At 51.0% G+C, this 23,278-nt stretch overlaps 1 protein-coding gene across 1 annotated transcript in view; it reads left to right on the top strand.

The window, feature by feature from the left end:
• Positions 1–5,109: 5,109 nt before the first annotated feature.
• The window catches only part of LOC110060353 (uncharacterized), a gene marked incomplete at its 5' end in the record, with an annotated part of 45,780 nt that continues 27,611 nt past the window's right edge, over positions 5,110–23,278 (top strand). Inside the window, 10 exons of the mRNA XM_089276678.1 lie at positions 5,110–5,352; positions 5,430–5,482; positions 5,604–10,500; positions 10,708–12,384; positions 12,673–12,944; positions 13,104–13,528; positions 13,674–13,720; positions 13,837–16,154; positions 16,413–17,730; positions 17,968–22,351. Of these exons, the coding sequence (XP_089132804.1) occupies positions 5,110–5,352; positions 5,430–5,482; positions 5,604–10,500; positions 10,708–12,384; positions 12,673–12,944; positions 13,104–13,528; positions 13,674–13,720; positions 13,837–16,154; positions 16,413–17,730; positions 17,968–22,351 (15,634 nt within the window). The remainder of the gene's footprint in view (positions 5,353–5,429; positions 5,483–5,603; positions 10,501–10,707; positions 12,385–12,672; positions 12,945–13,103; positions 13,529–13,673; positions 13,721–13,836; positions 16,155–16,412; positions 17,731–17,967; positions 22,352–23,278) is intronic.

Here is a 23,278-nt window from a genome sequence, read left to right as displayed (position 1 = left end):
TGGTCGGTGCTCTTCTTTCTGACCTCACTTTTCAATGCCTCAACTTCTGACTTGATTGCACTGATAGCTGTTAGAAGATCATTCTGAGGGGCGTTTTTCTTGTTTTCTTCCTTTCCTTTAGGCGAGTCATCAGATACTGCAGATACTGATAACGCTGGTGGCTTGGTCTTGCTATTGTTCCTTAGCTTTTTGTCCCTCTCCTTTTCTGCTGAGGTTGCCATACTCATCTGTTGCATTTAACACTTCATCTGACACATTGGGGTCCTTCGGGAACGGGCGAATCTTAGCACGAATACTTTCATCCTGTAAACCAGTTTCTACTGTTCGAAGAAACAGACGCTGTACGTGCCCAGAGTCATACTGTAGGGATGTGCCATCATCTCCTTTACTACATGCAAACAGAATCTGCTGCCTCAGATCTAGGGCATTCATCAAAATCACCTGAGGTGATTCTTTTGGGCTCTGACATAATGATGCTAGTGTTTGATAGAGTTCTGATGTATTCTTCGCACCATAGTGGCTACGGAGAATTTTCTTTAACCGATCCAATGTTAGATCTTTGTAAGTTTCCAGAAAACTTCTAAGCACCATACCAGGTGTGATCGAACGAATAACACCATCAACAATTTCATTTTCAGCATAACCCTGGGCCAACCCCGTTTGAATTTGACGCGCCAGTGAGGAGAAGCTAATTTTATCTTTCTGCTCGGGCTCCCCGATTTGACCACTGATCTTAAACTGTCTCCGTAAAGCGCTGGTCGCCAACAGTTTTTGGACCGAGTCTTCCTTCGCTACAGTGGGAGGTTTGGAATCACTTTGAACAATCTTTCCACTCTTACCTTCGTCCTTGATGCCAGAAGACGGTGTTTCTGTCAACAACTTTTTCACATCTTCAAGGTGCGGCACAACTTCGGCTTCGGCTGACAGTGGAGATTCCAAAAATATGGCAGATAAGTCTACCAAGATAACCATTTTTATAATTTGGGAAGCATTGTAAACTAAATGCATGCAAATAAGCTAAATTAATTTTAATTTTATTGTTTGAATAATTTATTAGTTTTAAAGCCAGCCAAAGTGCGTCATTCCACTCTCAGACAATAAACCTTTCAATCTGTTTGCTTATCAACTGACATGATGAAAGTAAAAACTGCTTGTAATTAACCGTGACTAGCCGTAACTCAAAATATAAATGATCTTTCTATTCAAGATTGTGTTATTGAGTGAAAACGGAGTTGCCTGTGGTTCAAAAACTCACCGAACAGACTTGACTTGGTCATAGCGTTCAGTCCCTAACTGTCTGTTTGAGTGGACAAGGCTAACAATGTAAATAACACTTATATTCAAAAATAACTCCAAGCTAATTAAAGCGACAGAACAGCAGTGTCACGGAAAACAGCAATGTCCTGCCACAACAGCATATGGATAGCAGCATGTTTTCTAGTTTGGCTCCCTGCTTTCATCCAAAGTAAGTTATATTTAGCTTTGTTTAGCACCTTAACATTGAAACTTCAACAGCGTTGTTTCATACTGTTGTTTCTGAGCACAAGAGAGCTCGATAGAAGAACTTCCGTTACAATATTATGCTGATGGGGTTGAGAACGAGTATTGTTGCTAATATCACACTTTGTGCACTGATTATAAACTGATTGCCATTAATATTGGTCTTCTTGTTTAATAACAGCCCGCATATAACCTTGTTAACTGCTATTTTGGTTGTGCTTCATTCACTTATGCGAAAATTTATTTCGCAGCTTTATTTGATGCTTTGGCTTGTTATATTCGCAAAAGCGTGAAGATCACATTTCATGACGGTCCGATCATTTCCCATATCGACTCATCATCCGTTTGATATGGCGTTAAAATCAGTGAAGCTTTCGTGAATCGGAATAGCCTGCGAGCAGGCTCACGTTGGAGCACAAGCGCGCGCGGCTATACCGCGCGCGCGAAATCGAGCGGCGAAGCCGCGAGACGAGAAAGTGAGCCTGCACTGATCTTTGCAATTTTTTTATTTCCACCCCGGAAACCACAGAATAGAATAAGTCAATTAATTTTCACCGGAAGTATGAACTTTGGCAGCTCAGATTTCTCGGGGAAATTGTAAATCTTTTTCATAACAACATGTAGGCGCGATATCCGTTGTTGATAAAGTCTTGCCGAAGAAAAACTGTCAAAGTTTATGTCTACTAAGGACACACACTTGATTCCAAGTAATGTTGCTTTGGCGATCTGGTCTTTGACGATGCTGGTAAACGTTGTTTCGTTGCCCGCTTGCAATCACATATGTTTGTAATATTTAACTCTTCCCATATGCAGTCGGCAACACGACAAGTACGTCTTGATTCATTAGCATACTTTCAACTGCCATTCCCTGCTCCCTCTTTAGTTTGAAATTTAACCAGAAATAGACTGGAACTTTGTTAAAACATCAGTCATACGCGCAATTAACTCTTCCTCTGATTCCAAATGTGGACGACTTGTTTTTTATTGTGCGGTAAATTACCATGGGGATTTAATAGCTCCTCATCAAACATGATAGATTGACAGTTTTCTCGCCTTTCCCGCTTTTCAACCAATGGTATTTCACTTCGCTCAGACGAAGCAGAAATGAAAAAATTACAGAGATCAGGGCAGGCTCACTTTCTTAGAGTCTCTTCACTAGACTCCTTCCCGCCGGGTCGCTTTGCTCTTCGCCGCTCCCGTGTGTAACGTAAAGGTGAGCCTGCTCGCAGGCTAGAATCGGAACTGTTGTTGATCAGGAAGATCAGCGAAAAATTCATTTATGCTCGCTAGTCAGTATTTGTTTGTTTACATTTCTCAATTTTACTAGTGATCCTTTTTCTAAAACCGAGAAGCCTTTAAAGTGGCTTCGAAATCACTCGCTACGAGCTGGGGGGAATCCAATCTGAAGCATAACGAGTATCGCTAGGACTATACGGCAATTACCTGCAGTTTCTGGGTCTCTCGTGAACCGTGTAACGATTTAAAAGCGCCAGAAAGGAAACTGATAGGACTGTAAATTATGCAGTCGCTGTCATGAGAATAGTTGGTGGAGAGTAAGCGATACTCTCCAGCCATTGGAAACTTTCAGCGACCTACGAAAATGCACGAGTCTTTCATACATGTGCTGTGCAGCCAAATATTTAGAAATTATGTTTTTTTAAGAAAGCTTAGTTTTGGCAAGCAGGGTTATTTCACATAAAAGGTCGAGGCCACGGAACCTCACCGATTTGGCTGACATTTTGCATATGGTATTTCTTTGGGGTCCTTACTACGAAATGGATGTTTTAAAGTTCTGGTAAATCTTATTTTGGGAGTTCTGAACATGGCCGGTTTCGGTTGCCTCCGAAGGGGTCAATATGGCGGATCAAAGGACTTATCAATTTTCATCCTTCCTTCCAGCTTACCATAATCTTTAACCAAAAACCATTAATACCGCCTTGAAGAGCTATCTTTTCACTCAAGTTCTATGTCGAATACTTCGCTGAAATAAAAAGGCTTGGTCGTAAACGAGCGAAAGGTTGTAGTGTACTTCCAGGATGCTTTTGAGACACAAATTTACTGTAAATCGAAAGTCCGATATCTCCCTTGTTATGTCGATTGACAGTTAACTATTTAACCTGGATGTAGAGCTTTTATAGCAGGCTTGACAAGAAAAATAAACAAAAATGGGCAACTTCTTTAGCACGAGAGCCAAAAAAATTAAACAAGTTGCTTAGGTTTGACCATTGTACGACCATAAACCTCTCGTAGCACGAGCAATATTTAAGGCAAACATTTTAAGTTTTCGTTATCAATCGTGGAAATGTTAGCATATTTTGCTTCTAAAGGGCCATTTACTACTTTATTTGTACTTGCAATATCGTTGGAATGATTTATCGAAGAGGATCTGCTTTCGCTGTAATGTAACTAAAGAAACCATGTTATTCACAAAGGGAACCGCGCTCCTGTGAAAATGTCATATTTAAAATACGTTACGCGCAATTTAAGCTGGCGAAATTATATTTATTGAGGTAGTCAAACCGGAAAATATATCTAGAGAACATGTACTAGATTCTAAGTCAATGTACCGTACGATGTCGATAATCTCGGCCTAAAGTAATTAAACACAAGCTTGATTAGAGACACTTATTTCTTTGTCACGTGTTGAACGGAGTTCATCTATCAGACCTATCAATACGTTATTTGAGTTAGCTCAAGACTTGACTCACCTTATGCACATCGATAAGTGTTCTGAAGCTCAAGTCAAGTTTGGTGTTCATTTATGTTTTGGAAAGACGCATCCAACAGGCACTACTGATAATCAACCAGCTCTTGAAACGAACAACCAGCTGTAAGATCATTTTATTATATGGAGAGGGGGTCGGGGGGAGCAATTTTCCATAGTGAAAAGGAGGAGGGAAATAAAACGAACCAAAGAAAGAATAACATTTCCAAACCCTAACTTGCTACTGTCGGGATCTTGGAATAAATGCTAAAAAACCCTCCTGAACATTCACGTAAAAAAAACCAGTGCGAAACATTTTTTTTTTTTAATCAGAAAATACCTGACTGTCCTCAAAGATGAAATGGTCCCTCTTTTATTAGGGCCTGTTTACAAGAAGAGAGGGTTACCCTAGCAAACGGGTTACCCTAGCACTCACACATTTCCTTTTTTTTTTCTTCGTCGCGTCTACAAGGCAGCTCAGATTACCCAGGTACGCGGGTTACCCTAAATGCGTGCTGGGGTAATCCTGGCTTGCGGGTTAATTTAACTACACGGGTTAACTTTCTAATTGTTTCCAGACCTTTTGAGTGTAACCGCGCATTAATTTGTGCGGGGTTGTAGGGTTACCCTACCTGTGAAATTTTGCTTGTCTTAACGGCGAAAAATATTGGCTCTCCGCGCTGATTACAAATTCTGCAATTTATATCCGTAAGCGAGACGACTAACATCCGCAATCCTTTATGCTGGGCAATCTACATGCAATCTTGAATTTAGCCCGTTCCAGGCGTTCGGGAGTGCGTAAGCAGCTTGAAAACCGGCGAGAGAAAAAGGAGAGCATAGGAGAGAACTCTGTCTCGTCTCCTCATACTCCTCATGCCATTTTCGCGCTGATCTCTAACTAATTAACCAGACGCCTGTCACAAGCTACAGAATTAATTCTTGAAGCCTTGTCTCAAACAATTATATTTCTTTCCGGATCTCTAGGTACTAATGTCACTGCTTCACCAAGTTCCAGCAGCAGTGCCAGTGTGTCGCCAAGTTCCAGCAGTAGTGCCACTGTGTCGCCAAGTTCTAGCACCAGTGCCAGTGTGTCACCAAGTTCTAGCAGCAGTGCCACTGTGTCGCCAAGTTCTAGCAGTAGTCCTAGTGTGTCACCAAGTTCTAGCAGCAGTGCCAGCGTGTCACCAAGTTCTAGCAGTAGTGCCAGTGTGTCACCAAGTTCTAGCAGCAGTGCCAGTGTCTCAGCAAGTTCTTGCAGCAGTCCTACTGTGTCACCAAGTTCTAGCAGCCGTGCCAGTGTGTCCCCAAGTTCTAGCAGCAGTGCCAGTGTGTCACCAAGTTCCAGCAGCAGTGCCAGTGTGTCACCAAGTTCTACCAGCAGTGCTAGTGTGTCACCAAGTTCCAGCAGTACTCCCAGTGTGTCACCCAGTTCTAGCAGCAGTGCTAGTGTGTCCCCAAGTTCCAGCAGCAGTGCCAGTGTGTCACCAAGTTCTAGCAGCAGTGCCATCGTGTCACCAAGTTTTACCAGCAGTGCCAGTGTGTCGCCAAGTTCCAGCAGCAGTGCCGCTGTGTCACCAAGTTCTAGCAGCAGTCCTAGTGTGTCACCAAGTTCCAGCAGCAGTGCCAGTGTCTCCCCAAGTTCCAGCAGCAGTGCCAGTGTCTCACCAAGTTCTAGCAGCAGTGCCAGTGTGTCCCCAAGTTCTACCAGAAGTGCCACTGTGTCACCAAGTTCTAGAACCAGTGCCAGTGTGTCACCAAGTTCTAGCAGCAGTGCAAGTGTGTCCCCAAGTTCTAGCAGCAGAACCAGTGTGTCCCCAAGTTCTAGCAGCAGTGCCAGTGTGTCACCAAGTTCTAGTAGCAGTGCCAGTGTGTCCCCAAGTTCGAGCAGCAGTGCTAGTGTGTCACCAAGATCCAGCAGCAGTGCTCGTGTGTCCCCAAGCTCTACCAGCAGTGCCAGTGTGTCGCCAAGTTCTAGCAGCAGTGCCAGTGTGTCACCAAGTTCTAGCAGCAGTGCCAGTGTGTCGCCAAGTTCTAGCAGCAGTGCCACTGTGTCACCAAGTTCCAGCAGCAGTGCCAGTGTGTCACCAAGTTCTAGTAGCAGTGCCAGTGTGTCCCCAAGTTCGAGCAGCAGTCCTAGTGTGTCACCAAGATCCAGCAGCAGTGCTAGTGTGTCCCCAAGCTCTACCAGCAGTGCCAGTGTGTCGCCAAGTTCTAGCAGCAGTGCCAGTGTGTCACCAAGTTCTAGCAGCAGTGCCAGTGTGTCGCCAAGTTCTAGCAGCAGTGCCACTGTGTCACCAAGTTCCAGCAGCAGTGCCAGTGTGTCCCCAAGTTCTAGCAGCAGTGCCAGTGTGTCCCCAAGTTCTAGCAGCAGTGCCAGTGTGTCACCAAGTTCTAGCACCAGTGCCAGTGTGTCCCCAAGTTCTAGCAGCAGTGCTAGTGTGTCACCAAGTTCCAGCAGCACTGCCAGTGTGTCACCAAGTTCTAGCAGCAGTGCTAGTGTGTCCCCAAGTTCCAGCAGCAGTGCCAGTCTGTCACCAAGTTCCAGCAGCAGTGCCACTGTGTCACCAAATTCCAGCAGCACTGCCAGTGTGTCACCAAGTTCCACCAGCAGTGCCAGTGTGTCGCCAAGTTCTAGCAGCAGTCCTAGTGTGTCACCAAGTTCTAACAGCAGTGCCAGCGTGTCACCAAGTTCTAGCAGCAGTGCCAGTGTGTCACCAAGTTCTAGCAGCAGTGCCAGTGTGTCACCAAGTTCTAGCAGCAGTGCCAGTGTGTCAGCAAGTTCTAGCAGCAGTGCTAGTGTGTCGCCAAGTTCTAGCAGCAGTGCCAGTGTCTCCCCAAGTTCTAGCAGCAGTGCCAGTGTGTCCCCAAGTTCTAGCAGCAGTCCTAGTGTGTCACCAAGTTCTAGCAGCAGTGCCAGTGGGTCAACAAGTTTTAGCAGCAGTGCCAGTGTGTCACCAAGTTCTAGCAGCAGTGCCATCGTGTCACCAAGTTTTACCAGCAGTGCCAGTGTGTCGCCAAGTTCCAGCAGCAGTGCCGCTGTGTCACCAAGTTCTAGCAGCAGTCCTAGTGTGTCACCAAGTTCTAGCAGCAGTGCCACTTTGTCAGCAAGTTCTAGCAGCAGTGCCAGTGTGTCCCCAAGTTCTAGCAGCAGTGCCAGTCTATCGCCACGTTCTACCAGCAGTGCCAGTCTGTCACCAAGTTCTAGCAGCAGTGCGATTGTGTCACCAAGCTCTAGCAGCAGTGCCAGTGTATCCCCAAGTTCTAGCAGCAGTGCCAGTGTGTCACCAAGTTCTAGAAGCAGTGCCAGTGTGTCACCAAGTTTTAGCAGCAGTCCTAGTGTGTCACCAAGTTCTTCCAGTAGTGCCAGTGTGTCACCAAGTTCTAGCAGCAGTGCCACTGTGTCACCAACTTCCAGCCGCAGTGCGAGTGTGTCGCCAAGTTCTAGCAGCAGTCCTAGTGTGTCACCAAGTACCAGCAGCAGTGCCAACGTGTCACCAAGTTCTAGCAGCAGTGCCAGTGTGTCACCAAGTTCTAGCAGCAGTGCCACTTTGTCAGCAAGTTCTAGCAGCAGTGCCAGTGTGTCCCCAAGTTCTAGCAGCAGTGCCAGTCTATCGCCACGTTCTACCAGCAGTGCCAGTGTGTCACCAAGTTCTAGCAGCAGTGCGATTGTGTCACCAAGCTCTAGCAGCAGTGCCAGTGTATCCCCAAGTTCTAGCAGCAGTGCCAGTGTGTCACCAAGTTCTAGAAGCAGTGCCAGTGTGTCACCAAGTTCTAGCAGCAGTGCCAGTGTGTCCCCAAGTTCTAGCAGCAGTGCCAGTCTATCGCCACGTTCTACCAGCAGTGCCAGTCTGTCACCAAGTTCTAGCAGCAGTGCGATTGTGTCACCAAGCTCTAGCAGCAGTGCCAGTGTATCCCCAAGTTCTAGCAGCAGTGCCAGTGTGTCACCAAGTTCTAGAAGCAGTGCCAGTGTGTCACCAAGTTTTAGCAGCAGTCCTAGTGTGTCACCAAGTTCTTCCAGTAGTGCCAGTGTGTCACCAAGTTCTAGCAGCAGTGCCACTGTGTCACCAACTTCCAGCCGCAGTGCGAGTGTGTCGCCAAGTTCTAGCAGCAGTCCTAGTGTGTCACCAAGTACCAGCAGCAGTGCCAACGTGTCACCAAGTTCTAGCAGCAGTGCCAGTGTGTCACCAAGTTCTAGCAGCAGTGCCACTTTGTCAGCAAGTTCTAGCAGCAGTGCCAGTGTGTCCCCAAGTTCTAGCAGCAGTGCCAGTCTATCGCCACGTTCTACCAGCAGTGCCAGTGTGTCACCAAGTTCTAGCAGCAGCGCGATTGTGTCACCAAGCTCTAGCAGCAGTGCCAGTGTATCCCCAAGTTCTAGCAGCAGTGCCAGTGTGTCACCAAGTTCTAGAAGCAGTGCCAGTGTGTCACCAAGTTCTAGCAGCAGTGCCAGCATGTCACCAAGTTCTAGCAGCAGTGCCAGTGTGTCACCAAGTTCTAGCAGCAGTGCCAGTGTTTCACCAACTTCTAGCAGCAGTCCTAGTGTGTCACCAAGTTCTAGCAGCAGTGCCAGTGTGTCCCCAAGTTCTAGCAGCAGTGCCAGTGTGTCACAAAGTTCCACCAGCAGTGCCAGTGTGTCACCAAGTTCTACCAGCAGTGCCAGTGTGTCACCAAGTTCCAGCAGCACTGCCAGTGTGTCACCAAGTTCTAGCAGCAGTGCTAGTGTGTCCCCGAGGTCAAGCAGCAGTGTCAGTGTGTCACCAAGTTCTAGCAGCAGTTCTAGTGTGTCACGAAGTTCTTCCAGTAGTGCCAGTGTGTCACCAAGTTCTAGCAGCAGTGCCAGTGTGTCACCAAGTTCTAGCCGCAGTGCGAGTGTGTCGTCAAGTTCTAGCAGCAGTCCTAGTGTGTCACCAAATTCCAGCAGCAGTGCCACCGTGTCACTAAGTTCTAGCAGCAGTGCCAGTGTGTCACCAAGTTCTAGCAGCAGTGCCAGTGTTTCACCAACTTCTAGCAGCAGTCCTAGTGTGTCACCAAGTTCTAGCAGCAGTGCCAGTGTGTCCCCAAGTTCTAGCAGCAGTGCCAGTGTGTCACAAAGTTCCACCAGCAGTGCCAGTGTGTCACCAAGTTCTACCAGCAGTGCCAGTGTGTCACCAAGTTCCAGCAGCACTGCCAGTGTGTCACCAAGTTCTAGCAGCAGTGCTAGTGTGTCCCCGAGGTCCAGCAGCAGTGCCAGTGTGTCACCAAGTTCCAGCAGCAGTGTCAGTGTGTCACCAAGTTCCAGCAGCAGTGCCAGTGTGTCACCAAGTTCTAGCAGCAGTGCCAGTGTGTCCCCAAGTTCCAGCAGTAGTCCTAGTGTGTCCCCAAGTTCTAGAAGCAGTGCCAGTATCTCACCAAGTTCGAGCAGCAGTGCCAGTGTCTCACCAAGTTCGAGCAGCAGTGCCACTGTGTCACCAAGTTCTACCAGCAGTGCCAGTGTGTCACCAAGTTCCAGCAGCAGTGCCAGTGTCTCACCAAGTTCTAGCAGCAGTGCCAGTGTGTCACCAACCTCCAGCAGCAGTGCCAGTGTGTCACCAACTTCTAGCAGCAGTGCCAGTGTGTCAGCAAGTTCTAGCAGCAGTGCCAGTGTGTCCCCAAGTTCTAGCAGCAGTGCCAGTGTGTTCCCAAGTTCTACCAGCAGTGCCAGTGTGTCACCAAGTTCCAGCAGCAGTGCCAGTGTGTCCCCAAGTTCTAGCAGCAGTGCCAGTGTGTCCCCAGTTTCCAGCAGCAGTCTTAGTGTGTCCCCAAGTTCTAGCAGCAGTGCCAGTATCTCACCAAGTTCGAGCAGCACTGCCAGTGTCTCACCAAGTTCTAGCAGCAGTGCCAGTGTGTCACCAAGTTCTACCAGCAGTGCCAGTGTGTCACCAAGTTCCAGCAGCACTGCCAGTGTCTCACCAAGTTCTAGCAGCAGTGCCAGTGTGTCACCAAGTTCTACCAGCAGTGCCAGTGTGTCACCAAGTTCCAGCAGCAGTGCCAGTGTGTCACCAAGTTCTCTCAGCAGTGCCAATGTGTCACCAACCTCCAGCAGCAGTCCCAGTGTGTCACCAACTTCTAGCAGCAGTGCCAGTGTGTCACCAACTTCTAGCAGCAGTGCCAGTGTGTCAGCAAGTTCTAGCAGCAGTGCCAGTGTGTCCCCAAGTTCTAGCAGCACTGCCAGTGTGTTCCCAAGTTCTAGCAGCAGTGCCAGTGTGTCACCAAGTTCCAGCAGCAGTGCCAGTGTGTCACCAAGTTTTAGCAGCAGTCCTAGTGTGTCACCAAGTTCTAGCAGCAGTGCCAGCGTGTCACCAAGTTCTAGCAGCACTGCCAGTGTGTCACCAAGTTCTAGCAGCAGTCCTAGTGTGTCACCAAGTTCTAGCAGCAGTGCCAGCGTGTCACCAAGTTCTCGCAGCAGTGCCAGTGTGTCACAAAGTTCTAGCAGCAGTGCCATTGTGTCACCAAGTTCTAGCAGCAGTCCTAGTGTGTCACCAAGTTCCAGCAGCAGTGCGAGTGTGTCGCCAAGTTCTAGCAGCACTGCCAGTGTGTCACCAAGTTCTAGCAGCAGTCCTAGTGTGTCACCAAGTTCTAGCAGCAGTCCTAGTGTGTCACCAAGTTCTAGCAGCAGTGCGAGTCTGTCGCCAAGTTCTAGCAGCACTGCCAGTGTGTCACCAAGTTCTAGCAGCAATCCTAGTGTGTCACCAAGTTCTAGCAGCAGTGCCAGCGTGTCCGCAACTTCTAGCAGCAGTGCCAGTGTGTCACCAAGTTCCAGCAGCAGTGCCAGTGTGTCACCAAGTTCTAGCAGCAGTGTCAGCGTGTCACCAAGTTCTAGTAGCAGTGCCAGTGTGTCAGCAAGTTCTAGCAGCAGTGCCAGTGTGTCACGAAGCTCCACCCGCAGTGCCAGTGTGTCACCAAGTTCTAGCAGCAGTGCTAGTGTGTCACCAAGTTCCAGTAGCACTGCCAGTGTGTCACCAAATTCTCGCAGCAGTGCTAGTGTGTCCCCAAGTCCCAGCAGCAGTGCCAGTGTGTCACAAAGTTCCAGCAGCAGTGCCAGTGTATCACGAAGTTCCAGCAGCAGTGCCAGTGTGTCACCAAGTTCCAGCAGCACTGCCAGTGTATCACCAAGCTCCAGCAGCAGTGCCAGTGTGTCCCCAAGTTCCAGCAGCAGTCCTAGTGTGTCCCCAAGTTCTAGCGGCAGTGCCAGTGTGTCACCAAGTTCTTCCAGCAGTGCCAGTGTGTCACCAAGTTCTACCAGCAGTGCCAGTGTGTCACCAAGTTCCAGCAGCAGTGCCAGTGTGTCACCAAGTTCTAGCAGCAGTGCCAGTGTGTCACCAACCTCCAGCAGCAGTGCCAGTGTGTCACCAACTTCTAGCAGCAGTGTCAGTGTGTCAGCAAGTTCTAGCAGCAGTGCCAGTGTGTCCCCAAGTTCTAGCAGCACTGCCAGTGTGTTCCCAAGTTCTAGCAGCAGTGCCAGTGTGTCACCAAGTTCCAGCAGCAGTGCCAGTGTGTCACCAAGTTTTAGCAGCAGTCCTAGTGTGTCACCAAGTTCTAGCAGCACTGCCAGTGTGTCACCAAGTTCTAGCAGCAGTCCTAGTGTGTCACCAAGTTCTAGCAGCAGTGCCAGCGTGTCACCAAGTTCTCGCAGCAGTGCCAGTGTGTCACAAAGTTCTAGCAGCAGTGCCATTGTGTCACCAAGTTCTAGCAGCAGTCCTAGTGTGTCACCAAGTTCCAGCAGCAGTGCGAGTGTGTCGCCAAGTTCTAGCAGCACTGCCAGTGTGTCACCAAGTTCTAGCAGCAGTCCTAGTGTGTCACCAAGTTCTAGCAGCAGTCCTAGTGTGTCACCAAGTTCTAGCAGCAGTGCGAGTGTGTCGCCAAGTTCTAGCAGCACTGCCAGTGTGTCACCAAGTTCTAGCAGCAATCCTAGTGTGTCACCAAGTTCTAGCAGCAGTGCCAGCGTGTCCGCAACTTCTAGCAGCAGTGCCAGTGTGTCACCAAGTTCTAGCAGCAGTGCCAGTGTGTCACCAAGTTCTAGCAGCAGTGTCAGCGTGTCACCAAGTTCTAGTAGCAGTGCCAGTGTGTCAGCAAGTTCTAGCAGCAGTGCCAGTGTGTCACCAAGCTCCACCCGCAGTGCCAGTATGTCACCAAGTTCTAGCAGCAGTGCTAGTGTGTCACCAAGTTCCAGTAGCACTGCCAGTGTGTCACCAAATTCTCGCAGCAGTGCTAGTGTGTCCCCAAGTCCCAGCAGCAGTGCCAGTGTGTCACAAAGTTCCAGCAGCACTGCCAGTGTATCACGAATTTCCAGCAGCAGTGCCAGTGTGTCACCAAGTTCCAGCAGCACTGCCAGTGTATCACCAAGCTCCAGCAGCAGTGCCAGTGTGTCCCCAAGTTCCAGCAGCAGTCCTAGTGTGTCCCCAAGTTCTAGCGGTAGTCCCAGTGTGTCACCAAGTTCTACCAGCAGTGCCAGTGTGTCACCAAGTTCCAGCAGCAGTGCCAGTGTGTCACCAAGTTCTAGCAGCAGTGGCAGTGTGTCACCAACTTCCAGCAGCAGTGCCAGTGTGTCACCAAGTTCTAGCACCAGTGCCAGCGTGTCACCAAGTTCTCCCAGCAGTGCCAGTGTGTCCCCAAGTTCTACCAGCAGTGCCAGTGTGTCCCGAAGTTCTAGCAGCAGTGCCAGTGTGTCACCAAGTTCCAGCAGCAGTGCCAGTGTCTCCCCAACCTCTAGCAGCAGGGCCACTGTGTCGCCAAGTTCCAGCAGCAGTGCCAGTGTGTCACCAAGTTCTAGCAGGAGTGCCAGTGTGTCACCAAGTTCTAGCAGCAGTGCCAGTGTGTCGCCAAGTTCTAGCAGCAGTGACAGTGTGTCACCAAGTTCTACCAGCAGTGCCAGTGTGTCCCCAAGTTCTAGCAGCAGTGCCAGTCTGTCACCAAGCTCCAGCAGCAGTGCCAGTGTGTCACCAAGTTCCAGCAGCAGTGCCAGTGTGTCACCACGTTCTAGCAGCAGTGCCAGTGTGTCCCCAAGTTCCAGCAGCAGTCCTAGTTTGTCCCCAAGTTCTAGCAGCAGTGCTAGTGTGTCACCAAGTTCTAGCAGCAGTCCTAGTGTGTCACCAAGTTCTAGCAGCACTGCCAGTGTCTCTCCAACCTCTAGCAGCAGTGCCACTGTGTCGCCAAGTTCCAGAAGCAGTGCCAGTGTGTCACCAAGTTCTACCAGCAGTGCCAGTGTGTCACCAAGTTCTAGCAGCAGTGCCAGTGTGTCGCCAAGTTCTAGCAGCAGTGCCAGTGTGTCGCCAAGTTCTAGCAGGATTGACAGTGTGTCACCAAGTTCTAGCAGCCGTGCCAGTGTGTCCCCAAGTTCTAGCAGCAGTGCCAGTGTGTCACCAAGCTCCAGCAGCAGTGCCAGTGTGTCACCAAGTTCCAGCAGCAGTGCCAGTGTGTCACCACGTTCTAGCAGCAGTGCCAGTGTGTCCCCAAGTTCCAGCAGCAGTCCTAGTTTGTCCCCAAGTTCTAGAAGCAGTGCCAGTGTGTCACCAAGTTCTAGCAGCAGTCCTAGTGTGTCACCAAGTTCTAGCAGCACTGCCAGTGTCTCTCCAACCTCTAGCAGCAGTGCCACTGTGTCGCCAAGTTCCAGAAGCAGTGCCAGTGTGTCACCAAGTTCTACCAGCAGTGCCAGTGTGTCACCAAGTTCTAGCAGCAGTGCCAGTGTGTCGCCAAGTTCTAGCAGCACTGCCAGTGTGTCGCCAAGTTCTAGCAGGATTGACAGTGTGTCACCAAGTTCTAGCAGCCGTGCCAGTGTGTCCCCAAGTTCTAGCAGCAGTGCCAGTGTGTCACCAAGCTCCAGCAGCAGTGCCAGTGTGTCACCAAGTTCCAGCAGCAGTGCCAGTGTGTCACCACGTTCTAGCAGCAGTGCCAGTGTGTCCCCAAGTTCCAGCAGCAGTCCTAGTTTGTCCCCAAGTTCTAGCAGCAGTCCTAGTTTTTCCCTAAGTTCTAGCAGAAGTACCAGTGTGTCACCAAGTTCTAGCAGCAGTCCTAGTGTGTCACCAAGTTCTAGCAGCACTGCCAGTGTGTCACCAAGTTCTAGCAGCAGTCCTAGTGTGTCACCAAGTTCTAGCAGCAGTGCCAGTGTGTCACAAAGTTCTAGCAGCAGTGCCATTGTGTCACCAAGTTCTAGCAGCAATCCTAGTGTGTCACCAAGTTCCAGCAGCAGTGCGAGTGTGTCGACAAGTTCTAGCAGCACTGCCAGTGTGTCACCAAGTTCTAGCAGCAGTCCTAGTGTGTCACCAAGTTCTAGCAGCAGTCCTAGTGTGTCACCAAGTTCTAGCAGCACTGCCAGTGTGTCGCCAAGTTCTAGCAGCACTGCCAGTGTCTCACCAAGTTCTAGCAGCAGTCCTAGTGTGTCACCAAGTTCTAGCAGCAGTGCCAGTGTGTCACCAAGTTCCACCCGCAGTGCCAGTGTGTCACCAAGTTCTAGCAGCAGTGCTAGTGTGTCACCAAGTTCCAGTAGCACTGCCAGTGTGTCACCAAGTTCTCGCAGCAGTGCTAGTGTGTCCCCAAGTCCCAGCAGCAGTGCCAGTGTGTCATCAAGTTCCAGCAGCAGTGCCAGTGTATCACCAAGTTCCAGCAGCAGTGCCAGTGTGTCACCAAGTTCCAGCAGCAGTGCCAGTGTGTCACCAAGTTCTAGCAGCAGTGCGAGTGTGTCACCAACTTCCAGCAGCAGTGCCAGTGTGTCACCAAGTTCTAGCACCAGTGCAAGCGTGTCACCAAGTCCTAGCAGCAGTGCCAGTGTGTCCCCAAGTTCTACCAGCAGTGCCAGTGTGTCCCGAAGTTCTAGCAGCAGTGCCAGTGTGTCACCAAGTTCCAGCAGCAGTGCCAGTGTCTCCCCAACCTCTAGCAGCAGTGCCACTGTGTCGCCAAGTTCCAGCAGCAGTGCCAGTGTGTCACCAAGTTCTAGCAGAAGTGCCAGTGTGTCACCAAGTTCTAGCAGCAGTGCCAGTGTGTCGCCAAGTTCTAGCAGCAGTGCCAATGTGTCGCCAAGTTCTAGCAGCAGTGACAGTGTGTCACCAAGTTCTAGCAGCAGTGCCAGTGTGTCCCCAAGTTCTAGCAGCAGTGCCAGTCTGTCACCAAGCTCCAGCAGCAGTGCCAGTGTGTCACCAAGTTCCAGCAGCAGTGCCAGTGTGTCACCACGTTCTAGCAGCAGTGCCAGTGTGTCCCCAAGTTCTACCAGCAGTGCCAGTGTGTCCCGAAGTTCTAGCAGCAGTGCCAGTGTGTCACCAAGTTCCAGCAGCACTGCCAGTGTCTCCCCAACCTCTAGCAGCAGTGCCACTGTGTCGCCAAGTTCCAGCAGCAGTGCCAGTGTGTCACCAAGTTCTAGCAGGAGTGCCAGTGTGTCACCAAGTTCTAGCAGCAGTGCCAGTGTGTCGCCGAGTTCTAGCAGCAGTGCCAGTGTGTCGCCAAGTTCTAGCAGCAGTGACAGTGTGTCACCAAGTTCTAGCAGCAGTGCCAGTGTGTCCCCAAGTTCTACCAGCAGTGCCAGTGTGTCACCAAGCTCCAGCAGCAGTGCCAGTGTGTCACCAAGTTCCAGCAGCAGTGCTAGTGTGTCACCACGTTCTAGCAGCAGTGCCAGTGTGTCCCCAAGTTCCAGCAGCAGTCCTAGTTTGTCCCCAAGTTCTAGCAGCAGTACCAGTGTGTCACCAAGTTCGAGCAGCAGTGCCAGTGTGTTCCCAAGTTCTAGCAGCAGTGCCAGTGTGTCACCAAGTTCTAGCAGCAGTGCCAGTGTGTCCCCAAGTTTTAGCAGCAGTGCCACTGTGTCGCGAAGTTCCAGCAGCAGTGCCAGTGTGTCACCAAGTTCTAGCAGCAGTCTTAGTGTGTCACCAAGTTCTAGCAGCAGTGCCAGCGTGTCAGCAAGTTCTAGCAGCACTGCCAGTGTGTCACCAAGTTCTAGCAGCAGTCCTACTGGGTCACCAAGTTCTAGCAGCAGTGCCAGCGTGTCACCAAGTTCTAGCAGCAGTGCCAGTGTGTCACCAAGTTCTAGCAGCAGTGTCAGCGTGTCACCAAGTTCTAGTAGCAGTGCCAGTGTGTCAGCAAGTTCTAGCAGCACTGCCAGTGTGTCACCAAGTTCCACCCGCAGTGCCAGTGTGTCACCAAGTTCTAGCAGCAGTGCTAGTGTGTCACCAAGTTCCAGTAGCACTGCCAGTGTGTCACCAAATTCTCGCAGCAGTGCTAGTGTCTCCCCAAGTCCCAGCAGCAGTGCCAGTGTGTCACCAAGTTCCAGCAGCAGTGCCAGTGTATCACCAAGTTCCAGCAGCAGTCCTAGTGTGTCCCCAAGTTCTACCGGCAGTGCCAGTGTGTCACCAAGTTCTACCAGCAGTGCTAGTGTCTCCCCAAGTTCCAGCAGCAGTGCCAGTGTATCACCAAGCTCCAGCAGCAGTGCCAGTGTCTCCCCAAGTTCCAGCAGCAGTCCTAGTGTGTCCCCAAGTTCTAGCGGCAGTGCCAGTGTGTCACCAAGTTCTACCAGCAGTGCCAGTGTGTCACCAAGTTCCAGCAGCAGTGCCAGTGTGTCACCAAGTTCTAGCAGCAGTGGCAGTGTGTCACCAACTTCCAGCAGCAGTGCCAGTGTGTCACCAAGTTCTAGCACCAGTGCCAGCGTGTCACCAAGTTCTCCCAGCAGTGCCAGTGTGTCCCCAAGTTCTACCAGCAGTGCCAGTGTGTCCCGAAGTTCTAGCAGCAGTGCCAGTGTGTCACCAAGTTCCAGCAGCAGTGCCAGTGTCTCCCCAACCTCTAGCAGCAGGGCCACTCTGTCACCAAGTTCCAGCAGCAGTGCCAGTGTGTCACCAAGTTCTAGCAGGAGTGCCAGTGTGTCACTAAGTTCTAGCAGCAGTGCCAGTGTGTCGCCAAGTTCTAGCAGCAGTGACAGTGTGTCACCAAGTTCTAGCAGCCGTGCCAGTGTGTCCCCAAGTTCTAGCAGCAGTCCCAGTCTGTCACCAAGCTCCAGCAGCAGTGCCAGTGTGTCACCAAGTTCCAGCAGCAGTGCCAGTGTGTCACCACGTTCTAGCAGCAGTGCCAGTGTGTCCCCAAGTTCTACCAGCAGTGCCAGTGTGTCCCGAAGTTCTAGCAGCAGTGCCAGTGTGTCACCAAGTTCCAGCAGCAGTGCCAGTGTCTCCCCAACCTCTACCAGCAGTGCCACTGTGTCGCAAAGTTCCAGCAGCAGTGCCAGTGTGTCACCAAGTTCTAGCAGAAGTGCCAGTGTGTCACCAAGTTCTAGCAGCAGTGCCAGTGTGTCGCCAAGTTCTAGCAGCAGTGCCAGTGTGTCGCGAAGTTCTAGCAGCAGTGACAGTGTGTCACCAAGTTCTAGCAGCAGTGCCAGTGTGTCCCCAAGTTCTAGCAGCAGTGCCAGTCTGTCACCAAGCTCCAGCAGCAGTGCCAGTGTATCACCAAGTTCCAGCAGCAGTGCCAGTGTGTCACCACGTTCTAGCAGCAGTGCCAGTGTGTCCCCAAGTTCTACCAGCAGTGCCAGTGTGTCCCGAAGTTCTAGCAGCAGTGCCAGTGTGTCACCAAGTTCCAGCAGCACTGCCAGTGTCTCCCCAACCTCTAGCAGCAGTGCCACTGTGTCGCCAAGTTCCAGCAGCAGTGCCAGTGTGTCACCAAGTTCTAGACGGAGTGCCAGTGTGTCACCAAGTTCTAGCAGCAGTGCCAGTGTGTCGCCGAGTTCTAGCAGTAGTGCCAGTGTGTCGCCAAGTTCTAGCAGCAGTGACAGTGTGTCACCAAGTTCTAGCAGCAGTGCCAGTGTGTCCCCAAGTTCTAGCACCAGTGCCAGTCTGTCACCAAGCTCCAGCAGCAGTGCCAGTGTGTCACCAAGTTCCAGCAGCAGTCCTAGTTTGTCCCCAAGTTCTAGCAGCAGTACCAGTGTGTCACCACGTTCTAGCAGCAGTGCCAGTGTGTCCCCAAGTTCCAGCAGCAGTCCTAGTTTGTCCCCAAGTTCTAGCAGCAGTACCAGTGTGTCACCAAGTTCGAGCAGCAGTGCCAGTCTGTTCCCAAGTTCTAGCAGCAGTGCCAGTGTGTCAGCAAGTTCCAGCAGCAGTGCCAGTGTGTCCCCAAGTTTTAGCAGCAGTGCCACTGTGTCGCGAAGTTCCAGCAGCAGTGCCAGTGTGTCACTAAGTTCTAGCAGCAGTCCTAGTGTGTCACCAAGTTCTAGCAGCAGTGCCAGCGTGTCACCAAGTTCTAGCAGCACTGCCAGTGTGTCACCAAGTTCTAGCAGCAGTCCTAGTGTGTCACCAAGTTCTAGCAGCAGTGCCAGCGTGTCACCAAGTTCTAGCAGCAGTGCCAGTGTGTCACCAAGTTCTAGCAGCAGTGTCAGCGTGTCACCAAGTTCTAGTAGCAGTGCCAGTGTGTCAGCAAGTTCTAGCAGCAGTGCCAGTGTGTCACCAAGTTCCACCCGCAGTGCCAGTGTGTCACCAAGTTCTAGCAGCACTGCCAGTGTGTCACAAAGTTCTAGCAGCAGTGCCATTGTGTCACCAAGTTCTAGCAGTAGTCCTAGTGTGTCACCAAGTTCCAGCAGCAGTGCGAGTGTGTCGCCAAGTTCTAGCAGCACTGCCAGTGTGTCACCAAGTTCTAGCAGCAGTCCTAGTGTGTCACCAAGTTCTAGCAGCAGTGCCAGTGTGTCGCCAAGTTCTAGCAGCACTGCCAGTGTGTCACCAAGTTCTAGCAGCAGTCCTAGTGTGTCACCAAGTTCTAGCAGCAGTGCCAGTGTGTCACCAAGTTCCACCCGCAGTGCCAGTGTGTCACCAAGTTCTAGCAGCAGTGCTAGTGTGTCACCAAGTTCCAGTAGCACTGCCAGTGTGTCACCAAGTTCTCGCAGCAGTGCTAGTGTGTCCCCAAGTCCCAGCAGCAGTGCCACTGTGTCACCAAGTTCCAGCAGCAGTGCCAGTGTATCACCAAGTTCCAGCAGCAGTGCCAGTGTGTCACCAAGTTCCAGCAGTAGTGCCAGTGTGTCACCAAGTTCTAGCAGCAGTGCTAGTGTGTCACCAACTTCCAGCAGCAGTGCCAGTGTGTCACCAAGTTCTAGCACCAGTGCCAGCGTGTCACCAAGTTCTAGCAGCAGTGCCAGTGTGTCCCCAAGTTCTAGCAGCAGTGCCAGTGTGTCCCGAAGTTCTAGCAGCAGTGCCAGTGTGTCACCAAGTTCCAGCAGCAGTGCCAGTGTCTCCCCAACCTCTAGCAGCAGTGCCACTGTGTCGCCAAGTTCCAGCAGCAGTGCCAGTGTCTCCCCAACCTCTAGCAGCAGTGCCACTGTGTCGCCAAGTTCCAGCAGCAGTGCCAGTGTGTCAGCAAGTTCTAGCAGGAGTGCCAGTGTGTCACCAAGTTCTAGCAACAGTGCCAGTGTGTCGCCAAGTTCTAGCAGCAGTGCCAGTGTGTCGCCAAGTTCTAGCAGCAGTGACAGTGTGTCACCAAGTTCTAGCAGCAGTGCCAGTGTGTCCCCAAGTTCTAGCAGCAGTGCCAGTCTGTCACCAAGCTCCAGCAGCAGTGCCAGTGTGTCACCAAGTTCCAGCAGCAGTGCCAGTGTGTCACCACGTTCTAGCAGCAGTGCCAGTGTGTCCCCAAGTTCCAGCAGCAGCCCTAGTTTGTCCCCAAGTTCTAGCAGCAGTACCAGTGTGTCACCAAGTTCGAGCAGCAGTGCCAGTGTGTTCCCAAGTTCTAGAAGCAGTGCCAGTGTGTCACCAAGTTCCAGCAGCAGTGCCAGTGTGTCCCCAAGTTTTAGCAGCAGTGCCACTGTGTCGAGAAGTTCCAGCAGCAGTGCCAGTGTGTCACCAAGTTCTAGCAGCAGTGCTAGTGTGTCACCAAGTTCTAGCAGCAGTGCCAGCGTGTCACCAAGTTCTAGCAGCACTGCCAGTGTGTCACCAAGTTCTAGCAGCAGTCCTAGTGTGTCACCAAGTTCTAGCAGCAGTGCCAGCGTGTCACCAAGTTCTAGCAGCAGTGCCAGTGTGTCGCCAAGTTCTAGCAGCAGTGCCAGGGTGTCACCAAGTTCCACTAGCAGTGCTAGTGTGGTCCCAAGTTCCAGCAGCAGTGCCAGTGTGTCACCAAGTTCTAGCAGCAGAGCCAGTGTGGCCCCAAGTTCCAGCAGCAGTGCCAGTGTCTCCCCAAGTTCTAGCAGCAGTGCCAGTTTGTCCCCAAGTTCTAGCAGCAGTGCCAGTGATTCGCCAAGTTCCAGCAGCAGTGCCAGTGTGCCACCAAGTTCCAGCAGCAGTGCCAGTGTGTCACCAAGTTCTAGCAGCAGTGCTAGTGTGTCCCCAAGTTCCAGCAGCAGTGCCAGTGTGTCGCCAAGTTCCAGCAGCAGTGCCAGTGTGTCACCAAGTTCCAGCAGCAGTGCCAGTGTGTCCCCAAGTTCCAGCAGCAGTGCCAGTGTTTCACCAAGTTCTAGCACCAGTGCCAGTGTGTCGCCAAGTTCTAGCAGCAGTGCCAGTGTGTCACCAAGTTCTAGCACCAGTGCCAGTGTGTCGCCAAGTTCCAGTAGCAGTGCCAGTGTGTCGCCAAGTTCCAGCAGCAGTGCCAGTGTTTCACCAAGTTCTAGCACCAGTGCCAGTGTGTCGCCAAGTTCCAGCAGCAATGCCAGTGAGTCACCAAGTTCTAGCACCAGTGGCAGTGTATCGCCAAGTTCCAGTAGCAGTGCCAGTGTGTCGCCAAGTTCCAGCAGCAGTGCGAGTGTGTCGCCAAGTTCTAGCAGCAGTGTCAGTGTGTCGCCAAGTTCTAGCAGTAGTGTCAGTCTGTCTGACAGTTCCAGCAGAAGTGCTATTGTTTCAGAATCCGTCAGTTCAAGCAGCAGTGTGACTGTTTCGCCAAGTTCCAGCAGCAGTGCCAGTTTGTCAGACATGTCCAGCAGAAGCGCGAGTATTTCAGAGTCCGTAAGTTTAAGCAGCAGTGTCACTGTTTCACCAAGTTCCAGCAGCAGTGCCAGTGTGTCGCCAAGTTCCAGCAGTAGTGTCAGTTTGGCTGACATTTCCAGCAGAAGTGCTATTGTTTCAGAATCCGTCAGTTCAAGCAGCAGTGACAATGTTTCGCCAAGTTCCAGCAGCAGTGCCAGTTTGCCAGATAGTTCCAGCAGAAGCGCGAGTGTTTCAGAGTCCGTAAGTTTAAGCAGCAGTGTCGCTGTTTCACCAAGTTCCAGCAGCAGTGCCAGTGTGTCGCCAAGTTCCAGCAGCAGTGCCAGTGTGTCGCCAAGTTCCAGCAGTAGTGTCAGCTTGTCTGACAGTTCCAGCAGAAGTGCTATTGTTTCAAAATCCGTCAGTTCAAGCAGCAGTGTCTTTGTTTCGCCAAGTTCCAGCAGCAGTGCCAGTGTGTCGCCAAGTTCCAGTAGCAGTGCCAGTGTGTCGCCAAGTTCCAGCAGCAGTGCCAGTGTGTCGCCAAGTTCTAGGAGCAGTGCCAGTGTGTCGCCAAGTTCTAGCAGTAGTGTCAGTCTGTCTGACAGTTCCAGCAGAAGTGCTATTGTTTCAGAATCCGTCAGTTCAAGCAGCAGTGACAATGTTTCGCCAAGTTCCAGCAGCAGTGCCAGTGTGTCAGACAGTTCCAGCAGAAGCGTGAGTGTTTCAGAGTCCGTAAGTTTAAGCAGCAGTGTCACTGTTTCACCAAGTTCCAGCAGCAGTGCCAGTGTGTCGCCAAGTTCCAGCAGCAGTGCTAGTGTGTCGCCAAGTTCTAGCAGCAGTGCCAGTGTGTCGCCAAGTTCCAGCAGTAGTGTCAGTTTGTCTGACATTTCCAGCAGAAGTGCTATTGTTTCAGAATCCTTCACTTCAAGCAGCAGTGACACTGTTTCGCCAAGTTCCAGCAGCAGTGCCAGTTTGCCAGACAGTTCCAGCAGAAGCGCGAGTGTTTCAGAGTCCGTAAGTTTAAGCAGCAGTGTCACTGTTTCACCAAGTTCCAGCAGCAGTGCCAGTGTGTCGCCAAGTTCCAGCAGCAGTGCCAGTGTGTCGCCAAGTTCAAGGAGCAGTGCCAGTCTTCGTGAAAACGTGTCAGTCAGCTCAAGTGCGTCGCAGTCCCAAACCTTAGCTCCGTCTTCGTCGACTAGTGTCTCAGCAATTTCAACATCGGCAAGTGAAGATGGTTCCTCGTCTGCAAGTCTCTTTAAGGGTACATCTCCGTCAGGGAGTCAGACTATCTCTGCATTAAAGAGTAAGTCTTTAAGTCTTTCGTTATTGGTCATGAAATGGATTCGTTTTCAAGAGCATAATAAGCCATTACAGTGTACCTAGAGTTTCTCATGTTACCAAGGGCTGTTCACGTGGAAGTGGGGGGCCTCAGGCAGGCGAAGTCTACCGCCTTGGTGGGGTAACTAATGTATCCATACAATCTCTTTTTCTCTTGATCGCGTTCATATGTTAGATGGGGTACCCCACCAAGGCGGGTCACCCGGTCAGCCGGTCCAGGTAACCCGCTTCGGTGGGGTGAGTTATCTCCGTGTGAAAGCTGCGGAGTGGGGTAACCCGCCTAACCGGGCTGAGCAAATCACTACGCCAAAGCCCGACAAAACACACGGCAGAACAACATGGTTGCCAGCCACTACGAGCGTGGCGAGTTATTTCGAGAATTTCACTTTCAAAACCGCCTAAACGGTGATGAAATTGACAGTTCTGGGGACAATTTAAGCGTGTAATCGGATAGTCAGGATAATCAGCGGAATCAAACTGAAGTTTTTCCTGAAACAGCGACATTGAAGCGAGAAGCAGCTTCATCGGAACAAACGAAGAAAACAAACGTTAGTTCTTTGTTTATGTGCATGCTTAACGACCGTACGATTGCATTTTAGAGCTCACCCCGCGTCCCCGGGAACAAGTACTTCTTTACCACGGGTAGGGGAGGTACTTCACCTTCCCGGGGTCTCCCGCTTCCATGTGAACAGGCCCTAAAAACATGCAACCCACAATCGATCAAGTTTCAGGGAAAGTCAATATATACCAAGCTTTAAATCAGAAGATTTCATTGGTTCACTTCTGGGAGGTTTTCGGACTCGGAAAAGAATTTATGTCTCTTTCGTCCAGATGAGTAAGCATAGCACAGTATAGTATGACTTGGCATGGCACAGGTATAGCATGTCATGTT

Source organism: Orbicella faveolata, unplaced genomic scaffold (genome assembly GCF_042242905.1).
Source record: "Orbicella faveolata isolate gen_17 unplaced genomic scaffold, um_ofav_v1 contig_46, whole genome shotgun sequence".
Taxonomy (NCBI): domain Eukaryota; kingdom Metazoa; phylum Cnidaria; class Anthozoa; order Scleractinia; family Merulinidae; genus Orbicella; species Orbicella faveolata.
This window is presented reverse-complemented; position numbering and strand designations above follow the sequence as displayed.